At 52.3% G+C, this 19,784-nt stretch overlaps 1 protein-coding gene across 1 annotated transcript in view; it reads left to right on the plus strand.

Moving 5' to 3' along the window:
• Window positions 1–14,272, plus strand: part of SHB (SH2 domain containing adaptor protein B) — a 151,936-nt gene extending 137,664 nt beyond the window's left edge. The window contains exon 6 of the mRNA XM_023727490.1: window positions 13,510–14,272. Coding sequence (XP_023583258.1) covers window positions 13,510–13,693 — 184 coding nt within the window. The 3' untranslated portion in view covers window positions 13,694–14,272. The remainder of the gene's footprint in view (window positions 1–13,509) is intronic.
• The last annotated feature ends 5,512 nt before the right edge of the window (window positions 14,273–19,784 follow it).

Here is a 19,784-nt window from a genome sequence, read left to right on the forward strand (position 1 = left end):
TCCCACAGTTCAGATCCTAAAGCCATAAACATGATGTTCTGTGTACGTGTGTTTGGCTCATGTGCACACACACACGCCCCACACGTACCCCTGTTCTTAGTGCCCCCAATAGGCCCTCCCCTGGGCAGCATCCCCAGTGAGCAACCTCCATCATCCTTCCAGCCATGAGTGGTTTTTGCCACTTTTAATGTTTTTGTTTATTACTTTAAGATTACTTCACCCAAGAGGAATATCAGAAACAACCGGGTTTGGCAAAGCCGGCTTATTAGAAATGCTTTAATTAGAACCAAAAAAAAATTTTTTTCTTTTCTATTTTCCCTTTGAAGTCCACCCACTGCTCACAGCCCCAGGCAGCTTGGGGATCAGCCTGCCACATTCTCAGCACAGACTTTCAGGGAAGGGCCTCCAAACAAGTCAGCAGTGTGGCTATCACTGCTGTGTTCCTGCTTCATGCCAGGCATTCAACTGGGTGGGGAGGTGGAGGCTTGTCAGACTCGAAGCCTACAGTCTGGACAAGGAGACAAGCAGGTAGATGAGTGCTGTGATGGAAGGAGGGAAGAAGGAGGGAAGTCTGAGTGCGGGTATCTTGGAAGGCTTCCTGGAGGAGGTATCAGTTAAGCAGAGCTTTGAAGGATGAGATTATGAGAGGAGAAAACCTGGGAAATTATTAGAGAAGCTACAGCGAAATACAAGGATGGTTGGGTTTAGGATTAGAGGGGAGGCCTCTGCCATGTCTTCTCTCCTGATAGTCCCAACTTGAGTTTTCAGTTGTCCCCTCCACATAAGCCCACTCTTGGCTGGAGTGACCAAATGTTTGGTTTTTTTCTTGGCATTGATAGGGCCCTTCTATATAAAATATCACCCAGTTTTAGTGTCTAGGCAAACACTTGGGTGCATAAACTCAGCAACCCTGCTTTCTAAAATTGCCCTCTTAACAGCCGAGGCTGCTGACCTTGACCTTCAGGGCTATCGTCTGAAATGATCTGGCACCTACTATGTACCTTTTGTGGCTGGGGATTTCTTTTGTGTATGTCTTTCTGATCCCCAGAGGACTTGGCACATAGTAGGTACTCGGGAAACATTTGAGAATTATATTCAAGAGAAAAATAATCACACAGAACATTCAAAATGAAACACGAGTTGTAATAAAATCTAGTTACAAAATTCAGCCTAGTTCTGTAACTATAGATTAAATACCTATGCATGTGTGTAGGAAAAATACTGGAAGCCACCATGCCAAACTGTGATTCACAGCTATCTGTGGGTGGTGAAATGACAGGTGATTTTTTGTCTTCTTTTTGCTTATTTGTGTTTTCTAAATTTTCCGCAGTGAGTCTCCTTTGTAATAGCGATTTTCTTTCTTTCTTTTTTTTAATGAGGCAGAGTAGGACGCTTGTTGACTGTAGTGTTGTGACCTCAGCTCTGTTTTAGCTTTCTTTGTGATTTCTTCTCTGTGCCTCAGGTAATTTCATCTCTAAATGGGAGTGATCAGTAGAGAGAGACCATGCACGATCATGGCTAGAAGGGTGGGCTGCCTGGAGCCAGAATCCCTGCTTCAAATCCCAATTCTGCCCCTCTCTCTAGCTGTGTGGCCTCAGTTTCTGCATCTGTACAATGGGGATACTAATGGTACAACTGTTAGTATGTAATAATGGACAGGATCGTTGTAAAGCATAAATGAGATTGTGGGTGGGGACATGCTTTGTAATCCCTGATGCCCTGGTCAGCTCTTTCTGGCTCCTCTTTGTTCTCCACTTCATCCTAAGGGAAGGGGCTCGGAGAGGTGAGGGCCTGGCTTGCGGCCATGCCAACACCCTCCTTCCCAGTGTTACGTCCTCTCCACGATACCCTACCATCCGCCAGCTTGCAAAGAGTGAGCAGTGTGCCCGGGATTTCAGCCTGACGCTCAGCACCCAGCGGAGCACAGCCTCCCTGGGAGAAACGCATTTACACAGTGCCACATGGGCTTTTGCAGTCCTTGGTATTTGGTGTTAGAAATCGATTTGAATGGGGTTCTGCCCAGTATCTCCTGAGGCAGGTACAAGTATGCCAGTAACACTGATTAAAAACTTGGGGGAGTGTATGAGTTCTGACACATGCAATGGTAAAACGCCCAGACAGCAAACACGGGAGACAGTAGCATCCCCACACACCTCAATTTCAGATTCAGTCTGCACAAAGATTAGCATAATCTCTTTTTGGGTTCAAAACTTCAGGATAGGAAAATATTTCTTTCTGTCCTGAATTGTTGCAACCTGAACCAAAAAAAAAAAAAAAGATCTCCTACGAAAAAGCTAGGATTGACTGTTTTACTCTTTTCGGGAGTCTCATTTTTGAAAAGCAGTCTGTTCTGATAGTAAGTAACTTTTCGGAACTCAAGTACTTGCAGTCATGCTGAAAAAATCTATAATTAATGTGGTCAGACCCTAGCCAAATAATAAAATGAAAGCTTGGTTGTGTATCAGGGTAGAAATCAATTTCATTAGGGAGCAAAGACCTGGAGATTTAATTTTGGGAAACTTCTCTACCCTGTGGAAAGACATTGTCAGGAGGCTGCCGAAATGAATGCCCACGAGCCCTATGAGTACGCGCTGGCGGTGACCTTTCAGAACCGCATTTCCAAACCTCACAAGTATGACCAGAGCCAGTGGGGTTTTGCTTCTTAATGCCGTTGGACCAGTGCCCCTGTTGGTTTTGATCAAGAGATTGGTGTTGTATGTCTTTGGTGACACTTGCATGTCAGTAAGATCCTGTCCTTTGAGACTTGGGAGGGAGGTGGAAGAGAAAGGCGGACCGGGAGGTCAACAGAGATTCAGATCGCAGGGCCGATGGCCTTGCCGGATGCAGAACTGAACAGACCCTCAGGGCACACTGTCCAGTTCAGCCCCTACTGTATGAGAGCCGGTGACTGCCAGGGATGTGAGCAGTGGGGCTGACCAGGATGGGGAAGGACAGGAGATTCTGCCCTGTGAGCACAGCTCGGGAGGAGCAGCCTCTCCTCTCTGCTACTGTGCCTGTTTTCCTGTCTCTGAGGCCCCTTCCCAGGCCAAAAGCAGAGTGACTATGGCCTGCAGGAGCCAGAGCTCAGAGCTAGACTACCATCGCTAAGCTGTGGCAAGTGAGATTTCAGCTCAGAATGTGAAAGAACTTTCCCACAGGCAGAGCTGTCTAAAGTTGGAAGGGGTTGTCTTGGTGGGGAGTGAGCTCCCCAACGCTGGAGGTAAGCAACAAAAGCTAGACACTAAATGTTGAAAATAATATAACAGAGTTTCCATCATCGGCTGGAACTAGGATGTTGGTTCTCAAACTTGAATGTGTGTCAGTCTCTTGGAGAGCATGTTAGAAGCAGATTCTGGTTCCAGAGAGGCCCAGGAGCTTGGGGCTTATCAAGTCCCTGGGGATTCTCGATGCAGGCGTTGGGGGCACACTTGGAGAAGCTTGGACTCCTTTAGCTCTGGGGCTCTGGTTCCTTTTGTTCAGCATCTAAATAGCCACTCACTCCTCAGCAGATGGTGTGAACATCTCCTGTGTGCCAAGCTTTCAATAAAGGCTTAGAGATGGGAGGGACCTTGGGGATCATCTAGTCCTGCGCCTTTTTGTACAGATGGGAAAACCAAAGGCCGGAACCAGGCTTGGGTCTCAGGTCCCTGATGTCTAGTTCAGAGCTCTTTTTTGCTTTCAGTGGGCTTTGGGGAACATTGTAAACTACTCCCCATTTCTCAAATGAAGAAACTGAGGCCCAGTGGAGTTTTTCCACAGGGCACCACTATTATTCAGACAGTTCATAAAAGGCCCTTGGCCAGGTGTCTGGGCGGCTTGCAGTGCATCTTTGAAATTCAGGGGAGAAGAAAACCACCCTCAGGTTAGACGCAGGGCAGCTGAGCCCCCTGCTGAGCGGGCAGATCTGTTTTAACTTGTAGTTCTAAAAGGTCTCTCTAGCTTTGCCTTCATTTTTTTTTTTAAGTAAAACAGTTGGGTCAGGGCGCTCTGTGGGTGGTGAGCCCTCTTGGTTGCTGTGCTGATGAATATTCTGGTCAGTTATGGGAGGCCCCTGCAGGGTGGTAGGTGGCTGGGAAGACGGTGCAGGTGGGCATCATGCTTTTATGGCCAGGGTCCACGGGGTGACTCAGTTCCCCCCTGAGGAGGAGAGCTGGGCAGTGAGGGGCGGCTGCCTCCCTCCTTCTCCCTGCCCCACCCCATCATCCCTTCACACCCCCATCACTGCTGGCTCTGAGTCTGCTGGTAGTGCCAGAGAAAACCCCCTACAACTGAGGGGGCAGGGGCATCCTGGCCCCTGGTTCATTGCACCTCTGCTCCTGTCTGGGCCTCAATGTCGTCATCTCCGAAATGAGCACAGGGGACCAAATGGTCTCAAAAGCCTCTGGTTGGCTTCTTGTCTCCCTCAGAAAGGTTGGCTACAGATCGATGCACACAGTGGGCACTTAATAAATGCCTCCGACCATCTGTGATCAGTATTTGTTAGCAGAGAAACCTTTCTCCTCGTTCTGTTTTCATATTGATTCTCCCGTGTGACGACATGGTTTTGAGAGTGTCCTGAAATGCTGCTCGATGGTTGGGGACATTGATCCCAGACAAATAAACACCTGCCCAGTGTCACCCAGTGACAGACCCAGCCAGGCATGCTGCCCGCTGAGAAGCTGGTCCAACAGGTGGGAGCTGCCTGGCCATCCTCGGCTTCTGGGCTGCCAGCGGAGCCGTGGACCACAGGCCGAGGCAGACAGGGAGGCATACTCGGTACAGCCCGGTCAGGAGGCAGCCAGCAAGACAAACCAGGTGGGCAGTGGTTTGTAAGGAGGCTCCTGAGGAGGAGCTGGAAATGAAGCCCATGTGAACCCTAAGCCCTGAGCCCTGCATTTGCATCAGTGTTTTCAGAAAGGTCCTACTCTTCTTCATTTAAAAAAAAAAAGGAGGGGGTGCATCCTGAGCTGAAGTCTGACCCTAGCTCCTTGTCTCACTGCACGTTTTTCTGAGGGGGCAGTCAGTGGAGTGAGGCTTTTCAACAGCTCGACCTCCAGGGATATCTGCACGCATTAGTGGCACCTAAGCACTTCCAAGACTTAAACATCCACTGTCCAGTTCAGGCCTCAGGACAACCCTTACGGGTGGGTGATGAGAGCTCCATTTCACAGAGAAGGAAACTGAGGCTCAGAGAGGGCCCACGGCTCAGAAGTGGCAGAGCGGGAACTCAGACCCAGGTCCGGGTAACCCTGAGTCCTGGGTTATTTCACCACCCTCCCCAAGTGCTGAGGCTGAGGCAGTGGCTCCTTTGCCGCTGTTTCTTGTGGCACTGTCCTGCATGTCACCTTCCCCACCCACTGGGCCTCCCTCTGTCTCACTGTCCAGCTTCACCTTTGTTGACCCCAGGTTTCCAGCTCCTCTTTGCCTATAAAGGCCTCTCCTCAGCAATTGGGTCTTACCCAAGGCTGCTGTGGCCCAACACCTGTGTGATCCCTGTTCCGGAGCTTTCTTCAAATGTCACGTATTGTCCCCCAGTCTGCTGGGTGGGGTGGGGGCTGGTCTTTGGAAACAGTGTGGAGCCAGTGACTTTTTAGGAAATTTTGGGCTGTGTCTTAAGCCCTTAGATAAGGGACAAGGTGACCTAACATCTGTCCTGCGTCACACTTCCCATGGAGGTTCTCATTACTCCTCGCAGCCACTGTGACGGCAGACTCAGTTATTACTCCATTTCATAAATGAAGAGTTCGAGGCATAGGTGACCATGAGTGGTGTGGCTTTAACCTCAACACTGTTAACGTTGTAGGCAGGCTCATTCTTTGTTGTAGGGCTGTCCTGCCTCTACCCATTAGATGTCAGCAGTACCCATGTCTCCAGACATTGCCCAGTGGCAATGGGGTGGCAAAATCACCCCCAACTGAGAACCATGGCTTCATAGTGACCCTGTAGGACAGAGAACTGCCCCATAGGGTTTCCAAGGAGCGCCTGGTGGATTCGAACTGCCGACCTGTTGGTTAGCAGCCATAGCTCTTAACCACCACACCACCAGGGTTTCTGAAAGGTCCTCAGTTAGAGATAAAAACCCCTAGACCCTCTTCCCCCTACCTGAAGCTCTGACAGCCTTTCAGACTTTATCCCTGTCCCTGACTCGACCCATGCTTGCTGTTTTCTGTCAAGTTGGCTGAGCCTGAGGGCTGATGGGAATACCAGAGCAGGGAGGGAGAGGCTGCAAAAGTCTTTGAGCCTCTCGCTTACATACCTCCAGTGATGGGAGGCTCACTTCCTCTGCTCTCGGCCCTGCTCATTAGAAACCTCACCTTTGATACTTTATTGGTTTTCTCCTGAGAAAATTGCCCAAAATGGGTTTGTTTTGACCTGGTTCTGTGCGGCACAAGACAAGCCTTATGCTTCTCCACGTTTACCGGGACAAGACTTTGCCAGCTGTCCTCCTACCTGGAGGTGGCTTTTTGTCGTGATTTACTTAAGGCCTTCACGCTGGGCCTCCAATTTAGAGCTTGAGAAATGCCTGTGTGCCTCGGGAAGGTTAATTGCTGCCGATGTATTTATTGAAAGTCTCATTATTTGGTTGTAAATCAAGTTGTTTGGCTTAGCGGTGTTTACATTTAGACGTTTGTTTGCAGTAACTTGGCATATGTGTCTTTAGCTTGTCATGGGGAAGCTGTTTCGGGAGGTGATGGGCGGTAGGCGGGATCCAGGTGTTGGGAGGTAGCCATCTGACCTTGTGTGCCCCTTCACCCCAGTTTCCTCGACTCCTAGAACATGTCCACCGCAGGAGCCTCTGTGCCACCACCCCGCCGTCACACAGGTAGAAGGACTCGGGAAAGCCCTGGTGTCCTTGTGCTGTGGCCCGGCAAGTTGCTCCTTCCTCTGGTCCTTGGTTTTCTCATCTGTGCAGTGGGCTTCTCATGGTCTGTCAGCCATTCCCAGCTTCTGTGTGAAGCTGCAGATTGCTCCAGTCTTGGGCCAGGGGAGCATTTAAGGTCTTCCGGCCACACGGAGGCGGGCCAGGCTCTGTGCAGGCGGGATCTGTGTGAGCCCTGGGTGAGTAATTGGACCACAGAGTGGACAGTTGAAATATTTGCTTTGAAACGCTGCTGTGATGTCCCATCCCAGAACATGGGTAGATGGCAATCAGACCCAGACTAAGGCTTTCCACACACTGGGATTCTGTGCTTCCCATGGAGATCCCAGGGCCTTCTCTTTTCTGCGAACAGCCAGCTAATTCTGTCCTCAAAGGGGCAACTTGCCCACATCGCACCCCCTCGTTCTCTTCAATGTGTCCCGGCAACAATGGAGTAGGATGTGTACACCAGAGGCCGCCAGGTGACCAGTCTCTGGAGTGTGGTGGACTTGCGTTCAGTCTCCCTTCTGCCCTCAGTGGCTGCATTATCCCAGGCAAGTCACCGGAGCCCCTATTTCCTCATCTGTAAACTGAATCCAAGGAGACCTGTCTCTTGGGGTCAGTGTGAGGATGCACATAAAGCCCCCAGCAGTGTGGCCACACACAGATATTGTTAGTGATGCTGGGCTTACCCGTCACCCCTGCAAATTTGTCTCACATTTATGCTTGGATTATTTAGGCTTGGGCAGGTGGGCACTTTGAAAATGATTTCTTTTAGGATCCCAAGGAAAGAGAGGGATTTGCCCATTCTTCCCTGTGGTCTCCTGCAAACAAGTCTTTCTTTCTGATTTGAGAAGTGTGTGCCTTTGTTCCCTTCTTGCAGAAATGGCCCTCTGGAAGTCCCCCACAGCTCTGCCTCTTCCTGAGCTCATTCTGCCTGTCCCTGCTGGCTCTCCTTGGGACCAGTGCTGACTGGACAAAGCAGCCATTCTATCTGGGGGCAGAGCCGCCCCCTGCCCACCTTGGGAGCTTATAATACAATGCATTGGGCTTCATTTCCCTGGCCCAGGGCAGACCCTCACTAGATAACTGCTGGATGAGTGGATGGATGGACAGATTGCAAAGAAGGTGATAAATGCCGGAAGATGCTGAGGCTGTTGGCTCTGTAGGCACTCAGAGCAAGGAACAAGCATTTTCAGTGGAGAGTGGGGAGGCTTCCCAGAGGAGCACATGGGAGTTGTGGTCTCTTTTTAGCTGGGGGGCAGGGAGGGGACAGGAAGGGTGAGTTCTCTCAGAGACAGAGCCTGTTGTGTGCTGAGGCCCCTGAGAGGAATGGGCTGGGCCTGCTGAGAAAGTGTCACAATGAGCAGGGTTCCTGACCTCAGGTGCTCAGAGTTGTGGGGAAGCCACATCTTGGGCCAGAAAGCATCCAGAGGCACACCTGAACACGTGGGTGCACCTGGGTGGTTGAGCAAGGCTGAGCAAGGCTGGTGGTAGCTTCAGGGCCCTGAATGCTGGGCTAAGAGGAGAGCACAGGTTTTGGAGTTAAGCTGACATAAGTTCAAATCCTGACTGACCTTGTCCCATGGGAAAGGCCCACACCCCCCTAAGCCTCAGTTTCCCCATCTGTAAACAGTGGTAGTTATACCAACTTGGCAGTGCTGCTATGCAGCTCAAATGAGGTAACAGGTAGACGTCGCTCAGCTCAGTGCCTGGCGCACAGTGGGGCTCCCCATGCTGTGTGTCACTAATTCTGAACGGACAGTGGGGAACCACGGACAGCTTTTGAGCCAAGGGACAACATTCTGAGGGTATTCTGTCAAGAGAGCAGCTCCCTAGTCACCTGTTAGGCTGAGGTGAACCAGGATTTGCTCCAAGTACGAATTCTTCTAACAGGGTCCTACACACTAGTCCCAAAGGGCAATTTCCTTGCCTTCTCCCGCATAAATATTATATGCAAGTATTTTTAAGTCATTTCATCATGAAAAGAAGTGATTTAACATAACTATTACCCTGGATTCTTCATGAAATATGCATCAAGCAATTAGGTCTAAAAAGGAGAGGTGAGGCCCGCACCCTGCTCTGAGCCTCCCGGCCAGCAGCTGCAGGCTGAGTGATGTTTTATTAAAGCCTCGATTAGATTATGAGGCAAGGCGGGGCTATTATTAGGCCCTGTGCACCAGGCACGTTTGATAATCCTGGTGATGAGGAGGTTTTTTTTGTGACGATAATGAGCAATCTGAACGCTGTGACAGCCCCAGTACCCCAGCCTCTGCCAGCCGTACAAGATTCATTAGACAGGTCACCCATCAGAGACACCCTAATTGTGACTTTGCTCTCGAAAGATGTCCTATCAAAGGAGTTGGGCTGACGCACTGTCAGCGGCAGCCTGTGGGAGCTCCCCGGGGACCGAGGTCTTCCCAGAAGCAATGATGGTGCTGATGCTGGCTGGCAGCACGGGCTGCCTCACAGAGGGGTGGGGAGGAGGCACGGCCCAGAGCCCACCCACATGGCCCTGGATGCAAGGACCCTGGGTTCTGGCTGGAGCTGCAGCCCACCTTGCAGTGTGCCCCCGGCCAGGGTGTTCCTCCCTCTGGCCTCAGTTTCCTCCAAGGTACCCCAGGGGGGCTAGGGGAGGTACCTGGTCTCCATCTTCTAGCTCCAAAAACACTACGTACAGAGCAGCTGTAACATCCCTGGGCACGTCAGAAGTTATCTGATGTGTCCCTCTGTCTCCATAGAAATGTTAGTTTCTCCCCCTTCTTTCGCCGGACATTTTTTTGTGTGGAGTTGGGAGTCACTAAAGCCATCCCTGGCAGCCCTTTTAAATCTTCAGCCATTGGTAGTGGGATCTCACTCATGGGGACCTTGTGGCCAATCAGGATATGTTATTACAACTGGTCTCTTGGGTGTGTGTTGACAGAGCTTTACCTGGCCTTTGCATTGATCAAGGATTAGCAAAGTCTCAAAAAGAAAGCCTGCTCACTTCCCCAGACACATGACCTGGGTGATGGGGTTCCCACACCTGCCACCCATGGCTGGTGATCCTGGGGGCACCGTCTGCTGGGACTCAATATCCCCGATCCTGAGCCTCTTCTGTGTGAGCCGCTCTTGGCCTTTGCTTCACAGCCCCTCTGCTGTCTTCTTGACCTGGCTCCACCCTACAAGGTGGGCATCGTGGGAGATGAGGCTCGGAGGCAGGAGTAATTTGCTCAAGGTCTGACAGCTCTTGCCTGGCCTCACGTAGGGTGTGGAGGGTTAGGGAGGGCCCTCTTCTGGTTCTGGAGAGTACCAAGGTTAGGAGCACCAGCTCTGGAAAAGGCCCGCCTGGCCACTGATTGCTCCGGGACCTTAGACTGGTGATCTCTCCTGTCTGAGCCTTAGTGCTGGGCACAGGACCAGGCTCACAAGAAGTGCCCAAGAAACCCTGGCCCTGAAAGTGGTCCAGGCTGGTGTCCTGTGCCCCAGGACTGGGGATGTGGGCAGCAGTGGAGGGGAGGGTATGAGGCTGCATGCAGGCAGCAGAGTGTGTTTATCCCATGGGACCCAGGGCCTCAGAGGCTATGCAGTTACCTGCCCACGATGCAGTGGGGGCAGGGGCAGAAGCCCAGTGAGGGACGGGATGGCCCAAGGTCCAGAGAACAGCAGAGTGCAGTGCTTGATCCCAGGAGGAAGGGATGGTCCACCCACAGATTGGGGGCTCACAGGACCTGAGTTTTGGTCCCAGCTTTGTCTTGGTCTCTGAGCTTCATTACCTGCCTGTCCCCTTGGCACAGCCTGGTCAAGGAGCTTAAGGTGTGTATGGGAGGAACAAACAGCATGACCAGAGAGGCAGGAGTGACTTCAGGGAGGTGTCTGGCTCTTCTCAGCCTGGCAGTAGCCTGCCTCACCATGCCTGTCAAGACATAGGTGCCAATGTGTAGCCCTGGTAGCGATTTCTCGCCTGCAGCCCGGGAAAAGAGGACCTTCAGCTCCCGCTCTGGCTCTAAGCTGTTGCCACCATCGCTGCCACTTCCCTTTGCTGGATGTTTTTAAAAGAGCACACCAGTGCGAAAATGTCACCTTAACCTGTGTGAGTTGCTTTCCTTAACTTCCTGATAAATTGGATAGCCCCTTGTATCCCCCTTCCTACCTGCAGTGCTAGCAGGAACCCTTTGTTACAGCACATATCCCATGCATGCCACCCCTCGTCACAGAACGGTGAGAATCATGAAGCCAGACTCACACAGAGGGGAGTGACATGCCCAGGGTCACACCGCCCTGGCTGCCCCAGCTGTGACTCACACCTGTGGCTCCTCTCTGCAGCCTAGTCCTCTCTCCCAGACACACCCCTCTCCAGACACACAGAGCACTGGGGCCTCCCAGAGCAGAGCTTTTAACTCTTCCTGCTGTTTTCTTGGAGTCCATGGGTGCTGTAAACAGTATGAGCGCTGCTGCTAACCAAAAGGTTGGGGGTTCAAGCACACCCAGAGGCACCTCAGAAGAAAGACCTAGTGATCTACTTCTGAAAAATCAACCAGTGAAGACCCTATGGAGCACGGTCTACTCTGACACTCGTGGGGTTGCCAGTGCTTCATCTAAGCCGTTAGAGAGTCCCTTCCAAGCTGATGCGGACTTGTGATCTCCCCAACGTGGGTAGGTGCGTCTTTGCTCAGTGGAGTTTTAAATTTTTCATTTAATGCACACATCGTTTTGCTTCTAGCAGCCTAAGCAAGCGCGCCTCCTGCTTCTCAGAGGCGTCGAGGTAATTCTCCAATGGAATGACCCTGCACTGAGAAGCAGAACTTGCCACAGGCTCTGTAATTAGAACATTGCCAGCCTTAAAAGATCTTGATTTAAATTTTAGTTCTTTAGAGGAATTATTCTCTATTGAAACATAATTGCTCTCCAAACGATTTCCTTTAAGCTAAGGGTGACATCTCTAAATACATTATTATGAGCAGATGTATTGCTTAGTGCTTGCACTTCATTAAGCATTTGTTCTGCCCATCTGAAAATGGTCCTGGAGCCCAAATTAACATATTAATAGAGTGGGCGCTAGGGGGCTTGGGGGGCTTAGGCCCGAATGGAAGCTTTCAGGGTCCCACAAGAGCAGCAGAGGTGGGAAGAGGAGCTCAGGCTCAGAAAGGCTGCAGCTTTCTTGTGTCCACACAGTGCTCTCAGCCTTGTCCTAGGGGGGTGGGGGGAGGGAAAAGGAGGTGGCCTTGGCCTCCTGGAAGCCCAGGGTTAGACACTGGAGAAGGTGGCAGGGGCTCGGAAGCCCCAGCATTCTAAGTGATCAACACTCAATAGACTAGACAGCACTTTAGGAACTGTGAAGGATTCACAGGTGTGGCGGCAAAATCATAATAATAGCAATAACATGATTATTAAAGGCCAAGCTTGGAGCTGGGTGAGCAGGGACAGGGCAGCCTGGGCAAAGGTAGGTTGACAGAAGGATAAATGACCTGATGGGGCTGGAGCCCTGGCTTGATGAGGGAGGAGGGGTCCACTGGGGCTGGTGGATGCTGGCTGGCAGGAGTGTGGCCCCTACCATCAGTGAGCTGTGTCCCACCCAGCATGCTAGTGCAGGATGGGCTGCAAGGGCCATGGGCACACCATTAGCCCTTCCTCCCGCAAATGCTTCTTTGGGTGGTCTCCTCCCAGCCAGGTCCAAAGCCAGGCATGGTGGGTACAGAGACCAGACCCAGCCCTGTGGAGCGTTCAGGGGGAACTGGGAAGATGGACAAGTACTTACAATTCAGAAGGTGAGTGCTGATGGAGGCGTGAGTGTCCTCTGTGCAGTCAGAAAGGCAGGAGTTCTGCCATGGGAGTCCTGGAAGACTTCCTGGCAGAGGAAACACTGAGGTGAGTTCACTGAGCAGAGAGGAAGCACAGAGGGCAAAGAGCCTGCATGGAGCAGAGCTGGGAAAGTGCATACATTCCACCCACATCCCACTGGTCAAAACTAGTCACATGGCTACACTGGCTGCACGGGAGGCTGGGAAATGTAGTCCCAGGGCAGGTCGCCCCTTCCCACAACAGTTCCATACCATGGAAGGAGATGCATCAGGTTTTGGAGGACAGTTCACCCACCATCTCTTGCATACTCTGTTTCCTCATCTGCAAACCAGGGGTGATGACCCTGCTGTGCCCATTTGTCACGATGGACACATGGTGGACATGTACATGCTTTGCACTTGCCAGGCAAGCATTAAGCAGGTGTCAGCACCAGGAATAGGAAGAGATGGGTTGTTTTGTCCCTGAGGAAGCCCCAGAGGCTCCTCCATGTCAGAAGATCTGCCCCCAGTGGTAGTGGTTGGTGCTGGATCTTGACTGATGCTACAGGGTGCCCTTGGGTGCAGCTGTGCTCCAGCTGGGCCTAGGCCTTGGCCCTGGTGTGCAGGTGCCACTCCAGCTCCTCCTTGGCTGGGCATCTCTTCGTCCCAAGCACTCATAGCTGCAGAACCTTTGTGCCTTAGCAGGAATTTGGCCTTGGCCCCAGTGCCCGAGGGGCCGTCCTCCAGGGGGATGAGTGTGAGCACAGTACAGCCTTGTCCAAAGCCAAGCTGGGTGGCTCTCTGAGACAGTGCTCCCCTGCCCCTCTCCTGGCCTCCCCTGCATCCTCGTCCTCAGTAGTGTGGCACCCCTGCCCTCTGCGCATCCTAATGGTCTCTGTGTTTTGTTCACAGGAGCAACCAGGGTTTTATGCACATGAAACTGGCCAAAACCAAAGAGAAGTACGTTCTGGGTCAGAACAGCCCCCCATTCGACAGTGTCCCGGAAGTCATCCACTACTACACCACCCGGAAGCTGCCCATCAAAGGGGCTGAGCACCTGTCCCTGCTCTACCCCGTGGCGGTGCGGACCCTGTGAGCAGGCCAGCCCCGCCTGCTCTGGCCTGGAGGAGCCAGAGGCCCCGCCACCATCCCGGCCCTGTCGCCGGTGTGTCCAGTCTGTGTCATGTGTCTGGTACTAGCACACCACTGCATGTCTCTAGAATGCTGTTGCCACTTGTGGGGACTGGCGATGGACGGTGAACACGCCACCCCAGCCCCCACCTCAGCCCTCCTTGAGTTTCTGTGAATTAAAATATTTGCAAATCCCAAAGAGATGCCTTCCAGGACGAACGACGGCGGAGCTCCCTGGGTTGCGTCTCTCTGTTCTCCAGCTGTCCTGAAGTCACACCTGTGTAGGAGGCAGAGTTTCCCACCAAGGCCCCACAGGCACCCCAAGCCCAGTGCTGGTGCTGTGAGCCTCGGAGCCCGGCCCAGGGTCAGCAGGCGCGGGCCCTGCCCCCTCTGGTGTGTGTGTCTGTGTGAGTGTGAGCACGAGAGAACGTGGTCACACACAGATGTGGGTAAACCCACTAATCTACTTGTAGTCACTCAGTGTAATCAGTAGATCTTCAAGGAATCATTGTGCAGTCAAAAAGAAGATTCAATTATTTATGAATAGGGTGTGTAAATAAAATAGTCATTTAATATATATGCTTATCCCTTTTTTTATATATATAACAGAGGGTCTCTGAGGAGGGCAGTGCGTACCTGCTGGTTTCAGTCCCAGAGCAGGATGTTTTCTCTGGCCTGTGACAGTGAGGGCGGGGGGCAGGCGGGTTGTGCCCTATCTCAAGCCCTCCGAAGGTTTTGGGCACCAGAGCGGTGTCTGCGCTGGGAACAGGGCTGAGGCGGTGGGGGCACAGGATGGAGGAGCACTGGCCAGAGGGGTAGCTTCTGCCCGTAGTCGACCTGCAGGAAGGTCAGTCAGGCCTGCATTCAGGCTCCAGCAGTGGATACAGTCTCGAGCTGCACTGTATCCAACAACCAGGCTGCCTCTCAGTCTGTGTTAACAACCCTTCTGGCGCACAGCACCCAGCACTCTACAAAGGGCTTTCCTCCAGTCATCTGGTCAGTGCCACCCGTGAGGCATGTGCGGAAAGGGAAACTCAGGGAGAGTGACGTGCCTGCGGTCACCCAGCTCAGAAGCAGCAGAGCAGGCACTAGAGCTCAGACTGGCAGGTTCTACGTGTCCTCCCTGTTACCTCGCTCCCGGAGAAGGCAGAATCCTAGTCTCCAAACTCATGGAGCCCTGCCAGTCACCTATGTATGTGCGCACACACACCACCTCTGTCTTGTCCCCATCCTCCAAGGAGCAGAGATTCTTCCCACACATTCAGGCAGATCCTAATAAGTTTGTGAAGTTGCCTGTTATTCAGTTCCCCTTCCTTACCCACCCACCCACCTGCCACACTGCAATGAAATGGGGATTGAAAACAGAAGAATCACAGCCAGCAGCAGGAAAGGTATGGCTTCCACCTACTAAACGATGTGAAAGGGATCCAGAGCCTTGGCCAAGCACACAGCATCCTGCCTGCCCAGCTGGTCTGAATGGACTGGAAGTCTGGGGAGTACTGTCCCCCGTGCACATGGGAATAGTGCGTGGGGCTGAGTCTGTACACTGGAGGTCTAGACCATTAGCACTGCCAGGGCCTTAGAGGGGGGTGAGTCTCGCTGTTCAGAAGTGGAGACAGAGGCCCAGAGAGGGATAAGGACTTGCCAAGGTCACCTGTCAAGGTCGGGTGGGGCAGGACTAGACACTGCACACCTTTAGGTAGCTGCCGTGGATTTCAGCAGTTTGTGGTCAAAGCCATCAATGTCGTTTCCTTGCTGATTATCTCTAGTGCCTAGGCTGGTCATCTTCCTGGGTCCTTGCTGATCAGTCCAGCAGGCCCCCAGCCTCTCCCGCCTGGGAGGCAAGCCAACCTACCTGGGCTGACATGACCACCTTGGCTCTGGCCTTCATCAAGTCTCCAAAGAAGCCAATCCTGACCCTTTGCCTGTTTAGCATTTTCCAACATACCCTTCAAGGCAGGAGTACTTGGAGTGATTCATACTTTTTTTTGTGAATGTGAAAATAAATGAGTTGGCACTTTGTCAGAACAGAGGTGCCAAGGAAGCCCCGTTAGAGGATAGGGGCGTCGGGGTAGGGTGACTTCACACCAGCTCCTCCCCTCTTGACGAGCAAACGCAGAGTCGGCCTGCACAGGGCACTTCCTGAGGCCACAGGGTCCCGAGGAATGGGAGCCACACGGCCCTTCTTTGTGAACGATTTTCAGAGTAAATTTCTCTTCAGGAAAGGCTGAATGCCGCGGTCTGAGTGAAAACTGGGCTGCTTTGCCCTCTGGCCTGGGGCCCACCCTGCCTCCCCTTCCTTCATCGTCCTGAAGTTTCCCTGGGAGGCCCCGCCTCCTGCCCCCCCCTTAGGCTTTGGAGCCAGCTTACAGGATGGGAGCTGCTAAAAGGAATTTTTTTCCTTAATTTTATGAACCTCTCCCTCTTCTTCCTCTAATTGTGACTGTTTCCTCTGTCAGCATGTATTCATGTTTTCTTGGACATCTAACAATTGAAACAGCTTTTCCCTTTCAGAAACAGTCACATTCAGGTGACTGGCGTTGGTTTGGTTTTTGTTTTGGCTTTTTTTTTTTCATCTGCTGCCAATTAATGGGGGAAAAAAATGAGCTGGGTTTCTTTGAGGAAAAGAAAAAGCTCACTGCCACACAATATCTGGCCCTCAGCATTTTGTCTTGGAACACAACCTCCAGCCACTAATGGACCTCGCTGCTCAGAGCCACAGGCCCGTTTTTTCTTTCCCCCCTTGCCGGCTTCATTATTGACCACAATGCGCCGACCACTTCAGCGGCTCTGTCCTTGAGCTCTGAGGAGTCAAGGGCTTTTCTGGCAGTCCCCCAAACAAGATGGCGTCCACAGAAAGAAAAGAGGCCTTGTTGGGGAGAAGGGGCCCACCTGCCTTGAGCCGAGCTTCTGTGGGGTATCTGAGGTCACTGAAGAATCTGGCAAATGTAACATCCTCTCCTGGAGAGAGAGAGGCTCATAGGGCAGCCTTTGCACAGGAAAGTTGTGGAAAAGGCTGAGTTTTCAGGAAGGCTGGGCTAATCAGAGCTGAGCTGTGTTTCCTCCCAGGGTGGCTCTAGACTGATGCCCCCTCGGTGGCCAGGGGGTGATCCGGAGGAGAGTCCTGATCCAGCCTCCAGCAAGGCCTGCTCGTCAACAGGTGGAGCCCTCTGCAATTGCAGGATTGGGAGGTTCCCTCTTTTAAGGTTCTGAACCCCAGGGTCGGCCCAACTCTGAGAAGTAGCTGATGTCACATTGGCCAAGGGCCTAGCAAGGACCGACAGCCTCCCAGACCCTGGGAACAGTGAATGCAAGAGCACCACAGACAGGTCAGGCTGGCATCTGGAGTTGGCCCTGGGTGCCCACAAAGGTCCTGGCTAAATCAGGCACTGGCCAGCTCACCACCACATCTGCTTCTTCACGCAAAAGCAGTTACCAGCAAAGACCAAATGGGGCAAGTTGTCCAGAGGGGGCCGGCACAGTCCACACCTTAGATGTAGGGGCACCTTCCAGAACCCACAGAGACAAAGGCACCAGCCCTCATCGTCTCCACCCCTCCCCCTGCTCCTCAAGGATGTATCACTGCCAGGAGCCTGGTACAGCCACAGAGATGTGTGTTAAGTTCTAATTCTGTGTGATAGATATACTGTACAGTGATGTATATTTAATGTGAAGCATTTAATATACAAGTTTCTTGTTTAAATGCTCCTTGTTGAACATGCATGTTTTATTTCTTAAAAACACAACCATGTGCCCCAGGAATCTAATTTGATTGCCTTCTGCTTTGTAAAGGCTTGAAATTCTGACATCACCCCCCAACAGTAGATTGTTACCGGAAAAAAGGAACTTTCCTGTTTCCTAATTACAAAGCAGTTTGAGCCCTAATGAGCTCATTAAAATGGAAGCAAATTATTTGTTCAGCAAACATTCACCGAGTGCCTACTGGTCCTCAGGCCCGGTAGATACAGAGGTGAATAGGACCCAGCCCCTGCCCTCAAGTTTCCAGTCTGGGGGGGAAAACAAACATGCAATTATACATGCTATAGTAGAGGTGGGTCTAGGGTGCTGTGGGAGCCCAGATGTGGGGGTGCTGGATCTCCTTGCAATGGTCAGGAGAAGTTGGGCTTTGGAGGATGAGTAGGAGTTCACCAGGGAGCCTGGAGGGACAGGCGTTCTGGGCAGAGGTGGGGCATCAGGGGAGCTAAACAGGCCTGGTGCGGTGCAGTCTGCCAGGAGAGGAGATGGCAAGGCTGCTGGGTCTCCAAGGGCTTCACCTTGTGGGGGCAGAAGACCAGAGAGGGCAGGGCAGGGGAAAGGGTGTTCTCAAGCTGGGAAGTAGTTTTTGGTCTTTCTGAAGACTAGCCTCCTATCTTCTGGAGGGCACTGACTTAGGCCCACAATCTCTCATTGTTTGCCCTGATACCATCATCATGACGACTAACACGTCTGAGTGCGGAGCCCAGGGAAGGGAGGGCCCCTGAAGGCCTGCAGTCCAGGCCCCTCCCTCACATACAGATCAGCACCTGAGGAAGCAGAGGGTCCCCCGGCATGTCAGGGAGCCTGCTCTGGAGTGGGACGCGGTATCCTGCCTCCAGTCTCTGGCCCTGCCCGTGGTGACCTGTCACCAGGATGCAAACATGAGACAGCTAAAAGCAAAGCTGGCCTGTGCCCTGGAGGGACTCACTGCCTCTCCCCACCAGCCCCCCACCTCCTCCACTCCCCTCAGGACTCAGGCTTCAGTTCTCTCCTCCTTCCCTGCCCACCGCATTCCTTGACCAGAATCCACACTTCTGACTCCAGTCCCCTCAGGGCAGCTCTGGGGGCTCACCCAGGCAGCAGCTGCTCTGCGGCCTGCCCTTGCCCATGGGAGGCCTGTGTCCAAGGGAGGACAAGGCTCTGGCACACGGTCTTTGTGTCCGAAAATGTATCTGGGCCCAACCAGGACTCCACACGAAGGGCAGTGCCAGTGATTTTGTGGCCAGGAACTTCCTGGAGGGAAGGAGGAACGGTTTCTGCTGGTCACCTCTAAACTCCTGTTTTCTGGTCTGGAGAGTTGTTATTTCCATTTAAGTTCAATTTAACAAACATTGATATCAAACAGATTGAGAAGCAATGGTGACCGGGAGGAAGAAGCTGAGCACAGGAAACATCTTCTTCAACCAGAGTCTACAGGAAGTGGTGGACAGCCAGATGCCTCCCTGCCCCAGTTCAGCTCGGCACAGAGACCCAACAGGATAGGCTGGAAACAGGTCCAGGGAGGGACGGGGCTTGCTCAGGCCACACAGCAAGTCCATCTTCACATGCCCCAGGGTGCTCAACGGTGGCCAGGCCTTGGCCAACACAGCTCTAGGAAGACTGGGGATGGGAGAGTTTCTTCTCAGAGTTTATGAGCCAATTCCTTCTTGCTAGCTCCCTCCTGACTGGAGGCATCCCAGGTCTGCAGAGAAGTGTTATCTCTGGATTTGGGAGACAGTTTAACCAACGTAAGGAGCCTTGCTTGGTCTGGCCAGGTGGCAGTAAGTCACCAGTGTGGTTCTGGCGCCCTCATGTGGCTTCTTTTGGCATTGCAGCCAGTCCCTGGGAGACAGAAACAGCTTTTGCATCTCCAGGCCTTGTGGCAGAAAATCTGAGGCCCAGAGAAGGAAAAGGCAGGCATGGAAACAGATAAATGCCAGGCAGAGCCGAGTGGTGGATGATGGGTGCTCTAGCAGATGTGCAAACAGCAGAGGAAAAGACAGAGGAAGTGACATCTAAGCCTGGCCTCATGCAGGGAGTAAGACAACCCAGGCAGAGGGAACATCATGAGCAAGAGCTGGGAGAAACCCTGTCCCCCATCCAGCATTAGTTCAACTGCATTCTACCCCCAAGCTTCACTAATCCATGAAGACTGACAGGTAAGGCCAGGCTGAATTAGAGCAGCTCACTGTAGATCAATTTTACACAGTATTTTTTCAAAGTTACTGACTTTCTGATGATAAAATTAATATGTGTTTACTGTACTAAATGGGTACAGGAAACTATAAGAAAATAAAAACTACCCTAAACTCAAAGAAAAG

Source organism: Trichechus manatus, unplaced genomic scaffold (assembly GCF_000243295.1).
Source record: "Trichechus manatus latirostris isolate Lorelei unplaced genomic scaffold, TriManLat1.0 scaffold00016, whole genome shotgun sequence".
NCBI classification, from domain to species: Eukaryota; Metazoa; Chordata; class Mammalia; order Sirenia; family Trichechidae; genus Trichechus; species Trichechus manatus.